Source organism: Pundamilia nyererei, unplaced genomic scaffold (genome assembly GCF_000239375.1).
Source record: "Pundamilia nyererei isolate P.nyererei 1_Seehausen unplaced genomic scaffold, PunNye1.0 scaffold00006, whole genome shotgun sequence".
Taxonomy (NCBI): Eukaryota; Metazoa; Chordata; class Actinopteri; order Cichliformes; family Cichlidae; genus Pundamilia; species Pundamilia nyererei.
The window spans coordinates 5062451-5080555 of NW_005187407.1; the positions used below are offsets into that span (position 1 = coordinate 5062451).

General features: G+C 39.3%; 2 protein-coding genes across 3 annotated transcripts in view; both read left to right on the forward strand.

Moving 5' to 3' along the window:
- Positions 1–1745: 1745 nt before the first annotated feature.
- Positions 1746–6030, forward strand: LOC102199599 (transmembrane protein 248; the record flags this gene model as incomplete). Its single annotated transcript, XM_005722404.1, has 8 exons — positions 1746–1853; positions 2365–2444; positions 3212–3404; positions 3984–4245; positions 4334–4433; positions 4553–4694; positions 4784–4924; positions 5290–6030. Coding segments are annotated over 8 exons (1047 nt in total), but the record flags the coding sequence as incomplete, so codon positions are not given.
- A 596-nt stretch (positions 6031–6626) lies between these two features.
- morc2 (MORC family CW-type zinc finger 2) overlaps positions 6627–18105 on the forward strand; it is a 16825-nt gene continuing 5346 nt past the window's right edge. Inside the window, exons 1-20 of one of the 2 annotated variants that reach the window (XM_013914867.1) lie at positions 6627–6681; positions 7279–7365; positions 7473–7627; positions 8700–8753; positions 8869–8903; positions 9003–9071; positions 9177–9267; positions 9358–9466; positions 12233–12392; positions 12484–12595; positions 13065–13190; positions 13277–13356; positions 13442–13524; positions 13759–13844; positions 14044–14184; positions 14274–14428; positions 15200–15328; positions 15422–15527; positions 17602–17734; positions 17853–17936. In XM_013914867.1, coding sequence (XP_013770321.1) covers positions 7560–7627; positions 8700–8753; positions 8869–8903; positions 9003–9071; positions 9177–9267; positions 9358–9466; positions 12233–12392; positions 12484–12595; positions 13065–13190; positions 13277–13356; positions 13442–13524; positions 13759–13844; positions 14044–14184; positions 14274–14428; positions 15200–15328; positions 15422–15527; positions 17602–17734; positions 17853–17936 — 1821 coding nt within the window. In that variant the 5' untranslated portion in view covers positions 6627–6681; positions 7279–7365; positions 7473–7559. Of the gene's footprint in view, positions 6682–6771; positions 6896–7278; positions 7366–7472; positions 7628–8699; positions 8754–8868; positions 8904–9002; positions 9072–9176; positions 9268–9357; positions 9467–12232; positions 12393–12483; positions 12596–13064; positions 13191–13276; positions 13357–13441; positions 13525–13758; positions 13845–14043; positions 14185–14273; positions 14429–15199; positions 15329–15421; positions 15528–17601; positions 17735–17852; positions 17937–18105 lie in introns of those variants that run through there. The other variant, XM_013914865.1, reaches the window with a different exon arrangement.

Consider the following 18105-nt stretch of genomic DNA (forward strand, 5'->3'; position numbering starts at 1 on the left):
CTTGTGCTGCATGAATCGGCAACGAAGTTCCTGAGCTAGAAGACTCAGAAACAATCTTCTTTTGCCTGTCCACCCTGTACATGCCTTTTACAAAATGTAGGAATTCACCGCCGCCAGGTCCAGCATATTGTAGAAAACCGCTACTGGCCACCTGTGTGTTGCTGCTCTTACGGAATACATCTACGCAAGTTGAGGAAGTTCACGCCAGACTTTATTCACTGTGCCCAGTAACGTTGTTTTGTGCTGCAGCAGTCCGTGCGACAGTGACAGTGAAGTAAAAAAATTGTCCATTGTGACATTTCTCCCATCATCCAAAAACGACTCCATCAGTTTCATGACCACGTTCTCTGCCAGCCTCTCTCCCTTCTGACGACTGGGGTTCTTTCCCAAGTCAGGAGATGCACTGCAGACATATTTGGTGTCCAAGTCCGTGGCCATCCAGAACTTGATCCCAAATTTGTCTGGCTTGGTTGCGATATACTGTGTGAATGGACAACGAACCTTGATAGGGAACAGCTGTTCATCTATGGTCATGTGTTCTCCTGGAGTGAAACTCTTAGCACAGTTCTCGTTGAAGCGTGTCCAGATGTCAGAGATCGCCGCAAATTTGTCTGTTTTCACCCGTTCTGCCCGCGTTGTCCTTGTCATCAAATCAAAGGTGTTGTATAACTGAAATGAATCTATCTCGGGGCATTGTCTCTTTGATTACTGGCACCAGAAATCTTTCTGACCAGCAATCCACAATGGCACCAAGGGGACACATGATTGCTCTTACAAACAGAATTGAAATGAATGCCATCAGTTCATGAACTGACAAATTCCAGTCCACGGCTCTGTTCTGCGGGCTTGATGGACCCTACACTTCTTGATGGTCTGCAGCATTCCCACGTCTAACAGGCAAAGGAAGCTTTAGAGCACACTTGTAATCTTAGCTGTCGGAAGATAAACAAATAGAGAATGGTAAATTTACATGAACCTCACTCTAAATGGGTTTATATAAATATCATATGTAATATGGCAATGACAAACCTTAGCAGACTCTGTGGGTCCAGCTTGCGCAGTGAAGCACGAGCGATTTTCTACTGCACTGGGCATTCCAATGTCCTCCTCTACCCACACAGTGCCGTCTTTTGCCGTGTGGCTCCAGCTGGGCTTCCCAGTACCACGGGGCCTCTTCCTTGGAGGCATGTCGGGTTCTTGTTCCGTCTCCTTTTCAGATTCTTCTGAGGAGGTATCAGTGGCCTGCTGGACAAATGAAACCTCTCCTCCATCAGAGTCTGCTTCGTCCATTTCCTGAAGCAAGGCCAATAAAAGAAAACACCCGTTTGGGTGAATTACGCAGATGCCTTAAAATGTTTTTACTTGAAACATTCAAAACCCTATTAACAATCAGAATAAATTAATTGTATGTTTCTCTGCCCCCCCTCAAAAAAGTTTCTTATAACTATGCTTCCTGTAAACACTTTATTTCGATGACCCGAACTCTGAGAAGTGGCAAACTCGTCAAGCTAAATGTGAATATTTAAATAACACCACATGCACATTAATAAACATTTAGTGCCAGTGTTATCCTGCCTTCTAATGCTCAAAATAAGAATAAAGATAACAATAATGATATCTGCTGTTGCTGTGTCCTTGCTTTTCCCCCGTTTAAAAAACCCATTTAAAGTCATGTGATCTGGTCCTTGTTGTCGTCATAGCAGTGTATTGTCGTAAAGTGACAGCGGTGTCGTGTCACTATTTAACTGCTGAACTTCCTTCTTAAATGTCGAACTTTTGTTTACTTGTCTTTAAGAAACTATTCCGGTGTATTTTACCAAGCGCGGAGACGTGAACAAGCATACGAGCTCGAGGTATGACGTTATATTTCAGAAAGCTAGCTAGTTAGCGTCATAAGAGCGGTGATCTTTGCCAGTAGAGCTGGTTGTTAGACTAGTTGTACGTCTCCTGTTGCGTAGAGTATTGATTTAATGTAATTGATACATAGATGTCTTCTCTTTTTTTATAAGTAAGCGTTTAACTGTCTACAGTCACGTGACAGAGAGTACGTGCTTTCAGCTTTGCTCAAACTAAATGTGGTTATGTTGAAAACGAGGTCCGCTCGAGAAAAGACATGCCGAATATCCTGTTTTGTTAAGCAGTAGCTATATAGTATTTCCACAATAAAAGTTACAGATTTTCTACAGCTTAATGCTCACTATGAACATAACTAGGTGATCCATGCAAAGATTTTTCATTAGAAAAGTTTAACTGCTTCATACACGATGTCTACATGTATGTGCAATACAGAGCATGTGTGTTCATGCCAAAGTTGTTGTTGTGTATATATTTATGATTATATCTATTTATGTACACTATCTGTAGCACTGCACTACAGGGTGCCTGTCTGTTGGACCAAGATTGGCTTTCTGTTCCCAACAAGGAAGATTACATTTAGATGTTAGGTGAGTGGAGATAAACTTTCTGGTTTCCCAGTGCCAAAGTCTGAACAGAGATTATTCTGGAGAGTAAAGGTCAAACAGCCAAGAGGGCAACACTGGCTAAAATGTGGGACATAGGCACCCACCTCTGCTAAAAGCATTTTGGAGTGGGTTTGAACAGACTTCTCTCCTTTTAGGACTTCCAATCTGCCTCATATTACTCTGACCCGAGCATCCTCCTCTGTCACACCCCTGCCCCTGCATGTATATATGAATCCATGAATTGTCCCTGTGGTCACTCTGAGTAACTCTGCCCCCTACAATTCTGATTTTTTGTTAGCGGCACTGTCTCCAAACCAAAGTTATAGCATTTCTCATTAGCATCTTGTAAACCTTCTCTTTCTGCTATTGCTGCTATCCTACTGTTACAAATCACCCCTAAAACCTGACTCCATCCTGCCGTCTCTATGTGCTCTCTTCTTCACCTGTCTTTTGCAATGTTTGTTGTTTAGAATGGTTGACCCCATCTATTTACACAGGTCCACCTTCACTACCCCTGCTCCTTGCAGCTTCACTTTCACTCCACCTGTCTACTTCTCATTCACACACATACTCTCTCTTCTTCTACTGACTTTCATTCCTTTGCATACTTCTATTTCTCCAGGCTCTCTTCCATTTGTTTCCTACTGAAATTGTCTTCCTCTATGAAGAACAGATGTATTGAACTTGCCTAATAATAATGAAAAGGTACATTACTTAAGTTATGTGAAATTTGTCTCTTCTGTTTACAGCTCGCCACATCTCTGCTTTTTGTGGAGCTTGATGATGGGTTTCTGGCAGCCGCTGACTAATCTTAGAGATTATGTGTCACAGAATCCTCCAGGGACTACATTTTTCCTGTGTTTGCTAACTCTGGCTATTTCATTCATCTGCCTTAGTTTTTACAGCAACACTCACACTCTGCCTAACCCTGATATAACAAAGGTGAGGAGTGATTTTAACTATAGCAATTTTGGGTTTTTGCTCTTTTCTGTTATCTATATATTAGAGTAGAGGATGCACAATAAACATGGCTGAAGTTTCAAATATTTACGTCCAATCAACCTGTGTCAAAACCTAGGTTGCAGACTGCTCTAAGCTCTCTGTATCAAATTTTTTTTCTACTCTTGGTTCTTTTTGAGGCTCAAATATTCTATACAGAGGAGCAATTAATCAGATTAATCAGAAGAAATGTACCTTAAAGATAGGGGAGTTAAAATGACTGGGTTCAGATTGAGAATGAATCAAGGCCTGATGTCAGACAAATATGGATTTTTTTTAGAGCAGTGACTCGTGCAAAGAAACTTTAGATCAGTCCAAAGATAACAATATGGAGCTGGGAATGAGTATAGTAGGTTTCCTTAGTAAACTGAGCTAATTTTCCTCCATGCCTTCTCTAAATAGATAATTGGTGCTGGTGTGCATAGGAAATATGATGCTGTGCAGGCTGTGACTGAATATACCCACACATTCTGTGCCCTGATTGTATCTTTGTGTAATTTGTGCACTTTACTATTCTCATAGGACTGGAACCGTGTGTTGTCCTCCTTATCAACATTCCACCTATGTGTGAAAGCAAATGAGCTTAATTCCTCAGTCCAATCACCTCTTATCAAGCAGGAAGAGGACAGAAAGACCTCAGTTAACTCAGCAAAGAGTCCTTCTTCTGTCACCCATTTACATCTCAAGGTTCCTCTTGCTCTTGTGACTTCCAGCTCTCCGAGTGTCTCGCTGAGAGATCTCAGTCTACATACAACCTTGAGAGCCAGTCAGCTGCTTATTGGAGGTTAGTTTTGCCATGGAGTGCTATGGGTGTGATATTATGTGAAAGTCTTTATCACCTTACATTCTGATTGTAATTTTTTACTCCCCAGGCAATGAAAATGTTAATTTGACACTAGAGTTTCTATCTGACAATGGTAGCTACACCTGCCTCACTATAAGTGCCCCAAGTGACCTCCTGCCAACAAGTGTGTAAGTTTATCATGTTCTGTAAAGAACATGTTTCTTAACTTAATTACAGTGTAACTACAACTTTTCCTCAGTGACCTAAAAAGTCAGAAAACTCATAAATGTTATGTACTTTAATAAAGTCGTCCTCCAGAGTGCCCTGAGTCAGAGAAAAATATTTCATCCTTCTATGTGGAGGCAAGTAACCAGCTGCCTACATTATCACCAACCTGCTACAGTCTGAACTTCAAGGATGATACCACTCTTACAGTCATGTTAACACAGGTACGGTATGTTGCACTTGAACAGCATAGCTGATTTAGCCACAATTCAGAGATTTGTTTTGTACCCTCATTTATTTCCTACTTCTAAAGGAGGAACAGAGTGTGGCAGTGCAACATCTGTTGGACTTCAGTGTGTGTCTCCTTGGAGTTTGTTTGATGCTCTGTATAGCTGCTTGTCAACCACATGCACTAAAACGCCGCAACCAATGGAATGGACTGAACCAACAAAGTGTAAGTCGTGATCGTTCGGTTTTTAATAATAATAATAATAATAATAATAATGGATTGGATTTATATAGCGCTTTTCAAGGCACCCAAAGCACTTTACAATTCCATTATTCATTCACTCTCACATTCACACACTGGTGGAGGCAAGCTACAGTTGTAGCCACAGCTGCCCTGGGGCAGACTGACAGAAGCGAGGCTGTCATATCGCGCCATCGGCCCCTCTGGCCAACACCAGTAGGCGGTAGGGTAAAGTGTCTTGCCCAAGGACACAACAACCAGGACAGGGAGCCCTGTCCTGGTAGAACCTTTTTACTGAGAAATCCATACAGATTATTTAACCTAACTTTGCTACTTTACTTTATTTACAGGAACCCTTAATAGACAGCTGAGCGATTAAATCAGTTGATGGTTGGAAAGAGAGGGCTACGCCTAACTACAGCCTACAGAAGAAGCTGGTTTGTTGTTTGTACTACTAACTGTGAAAATATTTGTATAATGCTGCTTTGGAGAAAGCTCTCCTAAATTCATACTTGGGACTAAAGTCAGGGTACAGCAACCTCTCTTGGAACAGTTTGAACCCATTTATCTGTCTCTCACAAGTTTTGCTACATTACGAATGTGCAATATGTAAAATCATTTTGAGAAACATGGCCATGGTAGAAAATGAGTTATAATTTATTATTTATGATGTGCTTTTCAAAATAAAAGACAAAAATGTTATGATAAGGTGGTGATGAAGACATTGCTCAAGACTGAAGAAAATGGATGAAACGTGGGTTAAAATTGCTATTATATTTGCCTTATATTTGTTTAATAACAAAGTATTAACAGATCATTGGGCACTGTAAATAGTGTGTGTGTGTGTGTAGAAGTTAGCAGTGCTATGAACTGTTTTTCTACAGGGTTTTACGCTTCTCAGCAACAAATGACTGCAGTCGTGCTGTTTCAAACATGTTTCTTTGCTGTAGAAGGAATAGCTTTACTTGGGCTGTTTTGTTGACTAATGTGATTCATTTGTCAGTGTCAAACACAGGTATTACAGTAAGCACTGTATTGTACTGTAACTGTAATGTCAATAAAGGCTAAAGCCAAGCTAAGGGGAATGTGAAGGTGAGTGACATCAGTTTTTAGTGACATTTAAAACTTCAAATACATTTTGCTTGTGCAATTATTTTTAAGCATCATTTAAATATCTTTCTATCCACCTGAAGGTTTTGGATTTACCACCACGAAAGTTTAATTTTAGGTTTATGCGAGTGCCATATTTCTCTCTGATATAAGGCCTCTTGAAACAGAAATCGAAGAGGAAATTATTTTTTTCTTTAATTTCACTGTTTCCTTAAGTGTCTGAAAGAAAGGACGTATAAGGATTTTGTAAAATTAGTAATTCAATTGTGACAGACTGTCGACCTGTCCAGGGTGTACCCCGCCTCTCGCCCTATGATAGCTGGGATAGGCTCCAGCACCCCCAGCGACCCTGAAAAGGATAAGCGGAAGCGAATGGATGGATGGATAGTAATTCAATATTTTACATGTCTGTAGAAGAATTATTATAAAATAATCATAATGTTTCATCAGCATTTCAACTGCTGTAGCTAAAATAAAATAAAAATTAGGGTTAAGGTGAATTGTCAGTGTGTTTTTGTTTGTATTTTAACTGTGAGCATACTTTTGATTTTATGGCCCCAAAAGTATAGATTATGATCTTAACGCAATGAACTTCTGAAGGTCTCTCTAGGCGCCAGCAGACTGGTTCACCGGTATGTTCTTTTGTTACGTAACGAGATGTCCTCCAATCATGGTTTAGAATCATAACGCGGTGCCTTCCTATTGTCCACAGCTATTGGGTGATTATCGAAAAATAGAGGCGGGATTAGCGCAGATCAGGGGAAACTAGAGAACCAACCATCGACGTTGATGGTAGTTGGATTCTTCGCGGCCTCGGGGATTGCTTTATGTCAAGGAAAACAAAACGTAACGTTATGAAGTATTTGGACTAACTATAGCGTGCAAAGTCGAGGTCATCTGAAAATGTCTGGCAGAAAGGAATTGATACGGCTAACGTTAGCTTCATCTTCCCACAGTAAAGCTAGCTAGCTACCGTTTCCTCATAAACATTCCTGCGCTAATGTCGGCTAGCTGCTAATGTTAGCATGCCGTTAATAACAGTTGCAGCAAAACGTCTGAACTGTTGATGTCATGTTCTTAACCAAACATGACTTAGTCATATTTTACAGTAACCCAGCGAGGCAAGGGTCTGACTTCTTCTTAAACGAATGCACGTTAATGTCTTCGTTGCTCAAGCCGTGCCTAAAGACGCTCTTTTCGCCTAATCATAACATTTTGTTGTTCCTCAGCAGGCCTCCCACGTGTTACTTGCTGGTACCTTCACCTGCGGGGTGACTTGTAATTACGCAGGAGTGTCTCCTCTGACTTGTTCTAAGGTATAAACATTAGCTAATGTCATGTCATTTCCGTTATGTCAGTGAATTGATTGAAGATACACGCAGGCAAATCAACAGTATTTTTGATCTTTTCTTTCCTTTTTTAGAATGAAAGCCCTGAACTAGGGCTTGGTCAGTCAGCAAGAAGACGTGGAGGTTACCAGGAAGTACCTAGTTAACAATCGTGAGTGACCATGGCCTACTCTAGCTACAGCAACCTGAGCAGGGCTCAGCTCACCTTTGAATACCTGCACACAAATTCGTAAGTACCAACTTTTTGGGAATTAATTTGCCCGTAAGAACTTCACGATACACAGAGTTACAGCTAGTTAGCCTTAAAGAGAACTTTAGCAACCACCTACACACAATACACTGCACCACCTCACCTACTTATTTTTGCAAGATGCCCAGCAATGTTGTTGAATAGAAAATAAGATATAGTCCAGAAAGACGATTAGAGCACGTTTCCCTCATTTTGCTACATGTCATTTTATATTTAAAACAACTTTACCTTCCATGAGTAATACTTTCCATTCTGTCTGTATGCATTCACAATTCAAAACCTATGCTGGTTTTTATTTTAATAGCTGATGCTGCTACCATTCTTTTACTCTTTTTGTTTTTGCTCTTTATTGTTATGCATTTTCTTTATTGTCACAAGGGGGGAAAATTGTTTGCCAGTTTCCCACATCAACGTTATAATAAATTTGTTAGATATAATCAGCTATTTTTATTTTCTGAACTTGATAGTGCCTTTGTGTATAATATGTGGAATTGACGGTGTAGGCTCAGAACAGAGTATAGACACGTCACAAATTTTGCAATGAAGCTAAATGTGCTTGCTTCAGTTATTTGTCAAAAAAATCATGTGATATTGGCTGCTTGCAGACATTTATCACTCAGTTTGATCAGTAATGACTCAGGAAAAAAAGACAAGTTTGGTATATGCTTCTGTGGTATGTAATGTTCAACGTATATGTGGCTTATATTCAAAGTAGGTCGCAGCACCCTTTGGTTGTTCTTTTTGTTATAATGATAATTCATTTTAAGTCATTAGCTGTCAGGTGAACTGTGGATAGTCAGTCCTTGAAGCTGAACAGATAGTTTTACAGTTAACCAGGAAATGCATGCTTAACTGATAGTTCTTCATTTTATGCTGACACGTGTCAGCAGACTTGAGAAATAACAGTTTTTATAACAGAATAATAATCGTATGTTTGCTATCTGTGGAGTTCAGATGCTGTCACCAAGCATCTCCCATGTGTCCTTGTTCTCTAATGAGCTTCCCTTGTCAGTTTTTACTCTATTAATGGAATATTTGGTCTAACTCTTAGGACAACACATGAGTTCTTATTTGGAGCCTTGGCAGAACTTGTGGACAATTCAAGGTACCTGTTATGATTCACAGCACAATTTTTAAATAAATTATCGAGTATGGGAAAAACTTGCATTAACCTGATACCTTTTATCTAGAAAATCTCATATATTTTATTTCTTTCACAGAGATGCTAATGCCACACGTATAGACATCTACACAGGTAGACCTCAGAGTAAAATATCCAATTTCATATACTGAAACTTATCCAGTGAGTCAATGTTTTTCATATCTGTCTTTTGACTTCCTGCTTGTGTGACAGAAAAAAAAACAGAGCTGAGGGGTGGCTACATGCTTTGTTTTCTGGATGATGGTACTGGGATGGACCCAAGTAAGTGTGACTAAATGATCAAAGAGCAAATTTAAAGCAAGGTTTTTGTAGGCCAATGGTTACATACAGTGTATAATTTGTGTCCTTAAACTGCTTTTTTCTTAGGTGAGACAACCCATGTGATTCAGTTTGGAAAGTCAAACAAACGGTCTCCTGAGTCCACTCAGATTGGCCAGTATGGAAACGGACTGAAATCGTGAGTTGTTTTTCCAGTTCCTGTCTGGTATTGATCACGAAGTTGGTACACGAGCATTTCCATATTTACCAAGTTTGTGTGTTTCCACAGGGGCTCTATGCGCATCGGAAAAGACTTTATTTTGTTCACAAAAAAGAACGACACGCTGACTTGCCTCTTCCTGTCGAGGACTTTCCATGAAGAGGAGGGTCTGGATGAGGTCAGTGGCAGTCATGAAACGCTTAGAGACGAGTTTTGTTAGATACGCTTTAGCCACTCACCACACATTCATTTCAAAGTGTACTTTGAATATGTGTCTAGATATTCACACCTGTGTGTTCATGCTTGTGTGTGCTTTCAGTCTGTGTGAACAGTACTCCGTGCTCTCTGCTCAGTTCAGAAACATGTTGAAATTTTACAGCATCCTACTTGAATAATGCTGTAAATCCCTGGACAAATACAAAGAATGGAACAAAAACTGACAGCACTGCAAAATGCAAATTGTGTAATATTAATATTTAGATAACTTCTAAATAAATTTAAAACACCAAAGGTTGTCACAGTCATATCAACAATCTTATATCTTATAGCATAAATCAAGACCTAATGCAGACCTTCCCAAAGTGTACGGCCCACCCCCTAGGGAGGAGGGCGCAGAGCCATTGCAGGGGGGGCACGGAATAAAAAGGGAAAAAAAACCCTCCAAAACGCTTGGACACTGCTAGCATGGGGCGCCCACACAAACGTAAAGCAGGAGATGAAGCATCGCTGAATATGTTTCCAAACCAGCTTCCTTCCAAGCCAAAGACTAGAAAATATGGTGCAGCATATCTTCCCTTTGGTTTCACCTGCACAAGTGCCGAGGTAGGTCTCCCCTGCAGAATTGGTTTTCCCTTCGTCGGGAGCAGCGCTGGGCTGTTCAAATCACAGACAAACAACATCCCACATTCTTGATTTTTAGTTCACAAACACTTCTCATAATGACTAACTACTCCTGACATGTTAGCTCTTTATACAGTAAAGTTACAGTGGGATACAAATAATATCAGGCTGATCCTGCCACGATTTATTCCCTGGTTCAAATCACGGACAAACGGTATCCCACAGCTGTTTATGTTTTTGAACCCATTTTGCACAGAGAGGCATTTTTTGAAAAATGTATTGATAGCAATGTTGAATATTATTACACAGGAAAAAAACAACTACAATACTAAAATAATTACACCGTGACGCCTCTGCCTTTGTAAATGGAGGGACAGTAACTGCGTGTGTGTATATGTAAGCGTTTAAAAACTGAAGATGGTCAGATTAACAGTATTTTGTCTCTATCTGCAATTCATCTCATGTAAACAATAACGTGGCGCACAGTGTGACGTGAAAAAAGGCACATACCTTTGACGTTGCGTGATGAACTCTGTATTCCTCGTCCACATGTAAATGCAAAAAAGGATTTTTTTTAAAAATCGCAGTTTTCGTTGATTCGAAACGCCGTTTACGTGTGAACGAAAACAGCTGCGTTTTCAAAAATACCCGTGTAGGTGTGGACGTAGCATAAAAGAGTTAGTAGTTTATTGCTACCTGTAATTTATTGCAGTTTACTTGTATTTGCTTAATTGTTTACTAAATGTTTGAGGTGTGAAATAAACCGCAATGGTGCAAAATATGGGTGTATGTGGTTGGAGGATGTGTTTGTGCGCGGGGGGGAGGGGGGGCATTTTTCTTGTTAAACAAGGGGGGCTTAGCAAAAGAAGTTTGGGAACCACTGGCCTAATGGAAGATTGGAACAACGGATGAAATGATTACTAATTGTGGCTCAGTGATACATTTTTGTATATAATTGATTTGGATGTAAAAAAGTGATCTACATTTATGTGAAAAAGAAAGGATACACTTTCATTTGTAAAGTTTTGTGCATCAGGACATAATAAAAAAAATCAATCGGTCGGAAAATTAGCTAAATAAAACCTCAGATGGGCAAAATATGTTCATCTGATATTCAATTAAATTTTATTTATACAGCGCCAAATCACAACAAAAGTCGCCTCAAGGCACTTATATGATATGACATTGAACATATGTTATATTAAACTGTTTAAAAAAAACAACAACAACAACAAAAGCAAAAATGCAGAAGCAGTGTGTGAGAAACTAACTACACTGCAACCAAGGTCAGACTATGAAATCCTCAGAAATTGCAAAAAAACAAACAAACCAAGAGCTACATCTCAGATTCTGAGTATGTTAAAGTTCATGACCAGACAATTAGACGAAGACAAAATAAGTATGACCCGTTTGAAAGAGATGCCAGGACAAAGCTTCCTTTCTCTTAAAACAAAACAAATAAACATTGCGGCTCAGATTAGATTTGCACATTTACATCTGAAACCACGAGTCTTATGAAACAATGTCATTGGGATAGACAAGAGTAAAGTGGAGATGTTGGACCATAATACACAGCACCAAATGAAAACCAAATGCAGCATATGAGCACAAAGATCTCATAACTGCGTAGCACAGTGGTGGAGGGGTGATGATTTGGGCTTGTCTTCTAGCAACAGAACCTGAGCATCTCGGGCTCATTGAGGTGACCTCTGTATACCAAAGTATTCTAGGATCATCTTTCCAAAAAATAAAGCTTGGTTGAAACTGGGTCGTTTAACACGATATTGATCCCAAGCATGGCAGCAAAACTATAATCAAATGACAAAAAAAGGAAACAAATCAAAGTGTTGGAAGGGTCCAGTCAAAGTTCAGATCTCAGCCTGATTGAAATGCTGAAAGTTGGCTCTAAAATCGGAGTAGACAGTGCTTCTGCATTTTGCCTTAGTTTTTGTTAAACAAATAAGGGCATGGTGTAATGTGTGTAGTTTGGAAACCACGTGGTTCTCCAGCAAACTGATTTAAGATCACATTTGTCAGATTCCGAAACATGTGGAAAGCTAACTGCTCTGGGTTACTTTGGGTTTTCATCCCCCTCCCTCTACAGGTGATAGTGCCTCTTCCTTCCTGGGATATGAAGACCAAGGAGCCGCTGACGTCTGATCCAGAAAAGTACGCCATAGAGACCGAACTGATCTTCAAATACTCACCTTTTAAAAATGAAAAGCAGCTGATGGAGCAGTTCAACAAAATAGAAGGCAACAGCGGTAAGCATTTAAATGTGCATCACTATGTGAAGAACTGACAAATTGACATGTTGTTACTTACTTTTGGTGTGGTATTTTATATTATCTATAGGAACGCTAGTGATAATCTATAATTTGAAGCTGATGGACAATGGAGAACCAGAGCTGGATGTAGAGACGGATCACCAGGACATACTGATGGCTGGGACACCTGCTGAAGGAGTGTAAGTACAGTTGTTACTGTTAGTTATGATGTCATTATTATTGTGGCTCACAGATACGATTTTGGTGGTTTTTACTTCAGTATCAGAAAGCAGTTTAAAATTTCATCAAATGTCCAGCTGGACTCAAGGATGAACTCAAACTTAATGGTGATCAAATTTCAAAATCAAAATGTTTGTAATGACTTCACTTCACAAATAATTGCTGATTGTGCTGGGGGGTGTTGTTTATCCACAGGGGATAGCAAGGGATCTCTATGGCATTAGCATATGAATTTATAATATTAATTTAAAATATTAAGTTGAGTTGGGTATTTTTATTGGCAAGCTAATAGTGATTCAGCTTAATATTGATCATTTATCGTTGTTTAAAGGTAGAGCCCTGCAAGTTGACTAGTTGGAGGAGGCAGAAAACCACAAAGTAAAAATAGTTTGATGACAGCATGTCTAATGCACCACTTCTTGTTCACAGGAAGCCAGAGAGAAGATCGTTCAGGGCATACGCTGCTGTTTTGTACATTGACCCACGCATGAGGATTTTTATCCAGGGTCATAAAGTCAGGACTAAGAGACTTTCGTGCTGTCTTTATAAACCAAGGTAATATAGTAACGCACATATGGACTCTCTGTAACTTGTTTATTCCAGTGTTCACACTTTAATTGGACTTTCTATTTTATTTAAAGGTGTTATAAATACTCATCAACTCGGTTCAAGACCCGTGCTGAGCAAGAAGTGAAGAAAGCTGATCATCTTGCAAAGATTGGTGAGATAGTGGGTTATTAATCCTGCTAATTAAAGTTTGCTTTAGCTTTAGTTCATGTGAGAATAATATGTGGTGTATATTTCAGCGGAGGAGAAGGCCAGAGAGGCAGAGAGTAAACGCATGGCTTTGGAGGCCAGATTAGGAGAGGACCTATCAAAAGACTCACGGGTAAGCTAAGGAAAACCTTTGGTTAATTGTCAAGTGCAGATGTGTAGTGTTTATGTAAAACGGGTTTTGGGCAAAGCAAGTTTAGTTGTATAGCAACAGTTAATGACAAACACATCAAAGTGTTTTAATTATTCAATTATTAAAGAAACAGGGAAATTTAAGAAAAGGTTGATTCACAACCAAAAAACGATGACGTTAAATTTCTTCTTTGTCTCCCTCCTTTTACTCCATCAGGCAATTTTGAGAAAAGTTCAAGATGCAGCCATGATGCTGCGAAGAGATGCTGACATGAAAAAAAGGATTCTTGAAGCCAAACAAAAGTATGATTAACAAAAATGGCAAACTTTATAGATTGTAGGCTGCTAAAATTCTGTTCCTGTGTTTGGCTGGAAATGTATATTAAAAAATGCCTCAAAATAAGATTTGTACATTAATTTTGTTTGCCGACCAAATTATTTGGCATCTAAATTTTATGTAAATGTATTTCTTACCAATCTACGTTTCTTCCTTGTTCTTCAGAGCATTAAAGGAGCCCAAGGAGCTGAATTTTATATTTGGAGTGAACATTGAACAGAGGGACCTGGATGGGATGTTTGTGTACAACTGCTCTCGTCTCATTAAGTTGTATGAAAAGACTGGTCCTCAACTGGAGGGAGGCATGTAAGTAAAATGCACTAAAAGTGAAAAATGGCAGGAAATGAGCAAGTGATTAAGTTGTAATTTTAAACTATTTGGTTCATGTGTCTTAGGGCATGTGGTGGTGTAGTTGGAGTAGTGGATGTCCCATATTTAGTTCTAGAGCCTACTCACAACAAACAAGATTTTGCGGATGCTAAAGAGTATCGACATTTACTAAAATCCATGGGGGAGCATCTGGCTCAGTACTGGAAGGACACAAACATTGGTAAGCTTCCCTGAAGTTGCTGGATTTCTGTTTACTGCTGCACCTCAAATTACAAGTAAAAATACCCCCCATACTCCTGGGAGTTTTAAGCATGTTCCATGATTAATACATTATCCTGCTAGAGTGTTAGACAATTCAGATACAGTTGTAATCACCATTATTGATCTACCAGCTGCTGGAGCTTTAAGGTGATATTACCGGTACCTGTGATATTGGATTGAGAAATGTTTGAGTCAGAGGTGAAGTATAAGTTTCATTTTAGCTGTATTAAGCACGGTGGCACGGTGGTTAGCACTGTTGCCGCACAGCAAGAAGGTCCTGAGTTCAATTCCTCCATCAGGCCGGGGTCTTTCTGTGTGGAGTTTGCATGTTCTCCCCGTGTTTGCGTGGGTTCTCTCCGGGTACTCCGGCTTCCTCCCACCGTCCAAAGACATGCAACTTGTGGGGATAGGTTAATTGATTAATCTAAATTGTCACTAGGTGTGAATGTGCGAGTGAATGTGAGTGTGAATGGTTGTCTGTCCCTGTGTGTTAGCCCTGCGACAGACTGGCGACCTGTCCAGGGTGTACCCCGCCTCTCGCCCTATGACAGCTGGGATAGGCTCCAGCGCCCCCCGCCCCTGAAAAGGATAAGCGGAAGCGAATGGATGGATGGATAAGGGTTCCTTCCCTAAATAAAAATTCAGCTTTGGTTCAACTTATTTTAATTATAGCAAATGACTTGCAACTGTATCAACTGATCTCACATCTGCATCTGTGTTTGTCATGCAGCACAGAAAGGCATAGTGAAGTTCTGGGATGAGTTTGGATATCTGTCTGCCAGCTGGTCTGCACCTCCATCATCAGAGTTGAGATACAAGAGACGCCGTGCCATGGAGATACCACTTACTATTCAGTGTGGTAAATTGAGCACACACATTTAGAGGACATGCAGTATCTCAGCTTCCTGCAGAAAACTCACTCTCTGATTATGCTTTTTCTTCTTTTTTTAAGATAAATGTTTAAAGTGGAGAACGCTGCCTTTCCAGATGGATGCAGTGGACAAACGCTACCCAGACAGTTGGGTGTGTCTCATGAACCCTGACAGCACTCAGGACAGGTACTGACACAATGAGCTTTTTCAGATAACTTCATTTTCTTATCTCATCTCACTAAGCAAAACGGTTATCAAGTTTCTAATTAAACTTATTGGTTATTTTTGATTGCTAAAAAACTGTTTTTAGTATAATTTAGAACAGAGTTATAATGAAATTATACAACTGAATTGTTACTTTATTCAGAAGCAGCAGAAATATTTACAGCAGCACAGTGATGATATGATCTTAGCAACTAAAATAAATAAAGCTGACATTAAACTACTGAGTGGATGTTATAAAGATCATCTTGTTCTCCACTAAGGAGAGGGCCATGGTCTTAACAGAAATTGATGATACTTGGGCCATTAATTCATCTTTCATTAATACAATTTAAAGTTTTCCACAGATTACACTACAGTAAAGAAAAACTCTCAAAATTATACCCAGATACATTTGATGATAAATGTAACAGATGCTCACAGATACCTTGCAATCTTACTCATATGTTCTGGGTGTGCCCTAGGTTGTCTGAATTTTCGCATCAATTCTTCAAAATAATTTTGGATATATTGGGTATAAAATTGACTCCGACTCCACATATCGCTATATTTGGCAAACCACCAAATAACCTTCATACTACAGCTATTCAAAAGAACCTTATTGCCTTTGCTTCTCTCATCGCTAGAAAAGAATTTTGTTGTTGTGGAAATCATCTCAGCCACCATTAATTAAAGTCTGGCTACAGGATATCTTAGGACTCTTAAAACTGGAGAAGATAAAATCCTCCATCAGAGGCTCATTGGATAGATTTTTTACTCACCAGTTACCAGCACGAGAAATCTCTGTGTAGTCCACCATATGACCATGTACAAATTTTTCTGCTATTCCTGGCAGTGACTGTTCTACCTTATAAGAATACTTTATTTAAAGTATTAAAGCCAAAAAGCGACACAAATTCCTAATTTTACGGATCCGAACATATATACACACTGAATGTGTTGCATTTTTGTGGAAAATTTGCCCTAAAAAAGGAATTTGGAGAAAGAAAGAAAAAAAATGAAGTAGTTATGAAGCAATGATGAGCCTGTCCTGATGTTCCTAAATAGAGATTCTGGGTTCATTCAGTTCTCATGACAAAGCAGCAGCAGGAAGAATATGATGGTTTGATCTGGGAGTGGAAGCTATATTGTGGCTTTCATACATGTGTAAAAGGATGTCAGTGGGGCAATTTGACCTTATGTTAGCAGAGCTGATTGACCCCCAGAGCAGCATCTTGCTCTCCGAGGTGAAATTATTATTGTAATTATTATTTACATATCATTGTAGATTCAGTACCAGTGTGCAATTTCAGCTATGAGTGCGCTTGATACCAAATGCAGTGATCTGATTGGTGAGATCTATTCATTTGTATTAGAAAAATCGAGCTTGGTTTGGGAAAAAAAAAAAAGCCACAAATTCGTCCAGTGAAAAATAGGTGAGTCCGAAAAATATTTTAAACACACAAAATGTTCAGAGGGATTTTATGTGTTACCCTACAAGCACACAGCTTGCTTTTTTTTTTTTTTTTTTTTTTGGGGGGGGGGGTTGTTAAATAGCTTGTTTGTTCATATCATCATATCGTTCATGTCAGCTCTTCAACTGTGCCATAGTTGAAGGTACTGGTGTCTGATGGTATCCTCCAAATAGCCGATGTTATAAATGACACTTCAGTTTTAAGTGTAAATATAGCAAATCTTCATTGGCTTCACCTTTGCCACAGGTGCCTCTTGTGCCTACAGATGAGGTTGTTGTGGAGTCACGAATGTGACCAAAATGTCAGGGTATATTTAGTATACCACTTTTTTTTTTTCCTCTCTCAGTTTTTCTAGTGATAAGAAAAACCCTATGCACTGATAGTACTTAAGAGGAGTTCAAATCCAACCGGAAGTTGGAAATTCTGCAGCAATAAACAAAAAACAACAACAAACGAACTTTGAATAATGTATTAGCTGAAGTGCTTGTGCCATGAGAAAGTACCTACTAGTGTGGTAATATATTTTGTATGTTCTATATAAATTGTTCACATATTGTTATATATTGTTTGGAAATTGTTTTCAGATGTGACGCTCCTGAACAGAAACAGAATCTCCCATCTGGTGTTTTGAAGAAAGATAAACCAACAGCTGAAGACAAACAAAAAGAACTAGCAGAGAAAATCAAACAGCAGCAGGAGAAGCTGGAGGCCTTGCAGGTATCCTGTCCAACTCTTGTTGTCTGTGTGTCTGTGTTTGTTTTGTTTTTTGTTTTTTAAATCTCTCTGTTTGTGTCTATCACCACAGCATATGTATATTCTGTTTGTTCCCTGCCAGAAAACCAACACCATCAAATCTGCAGCAGATGTAAGAAAGCTCCCATTGGAGGTTAGCATGAAACCAACAGAGAGTTCCTCTCAGGTAAAAACAAACAAAAAACTCCCTGTACTGTCTTCTTGTCTTTCTACTAGTTCTACTAGTTAACTCTCGGCATATCGTATATGTATTTCTGATTTTAATATCACTGCACGTATGAGGAATAACAGGAAAACTACCATTCTATTCTCTCTGTCTGTCTCTCTGTCTGTCT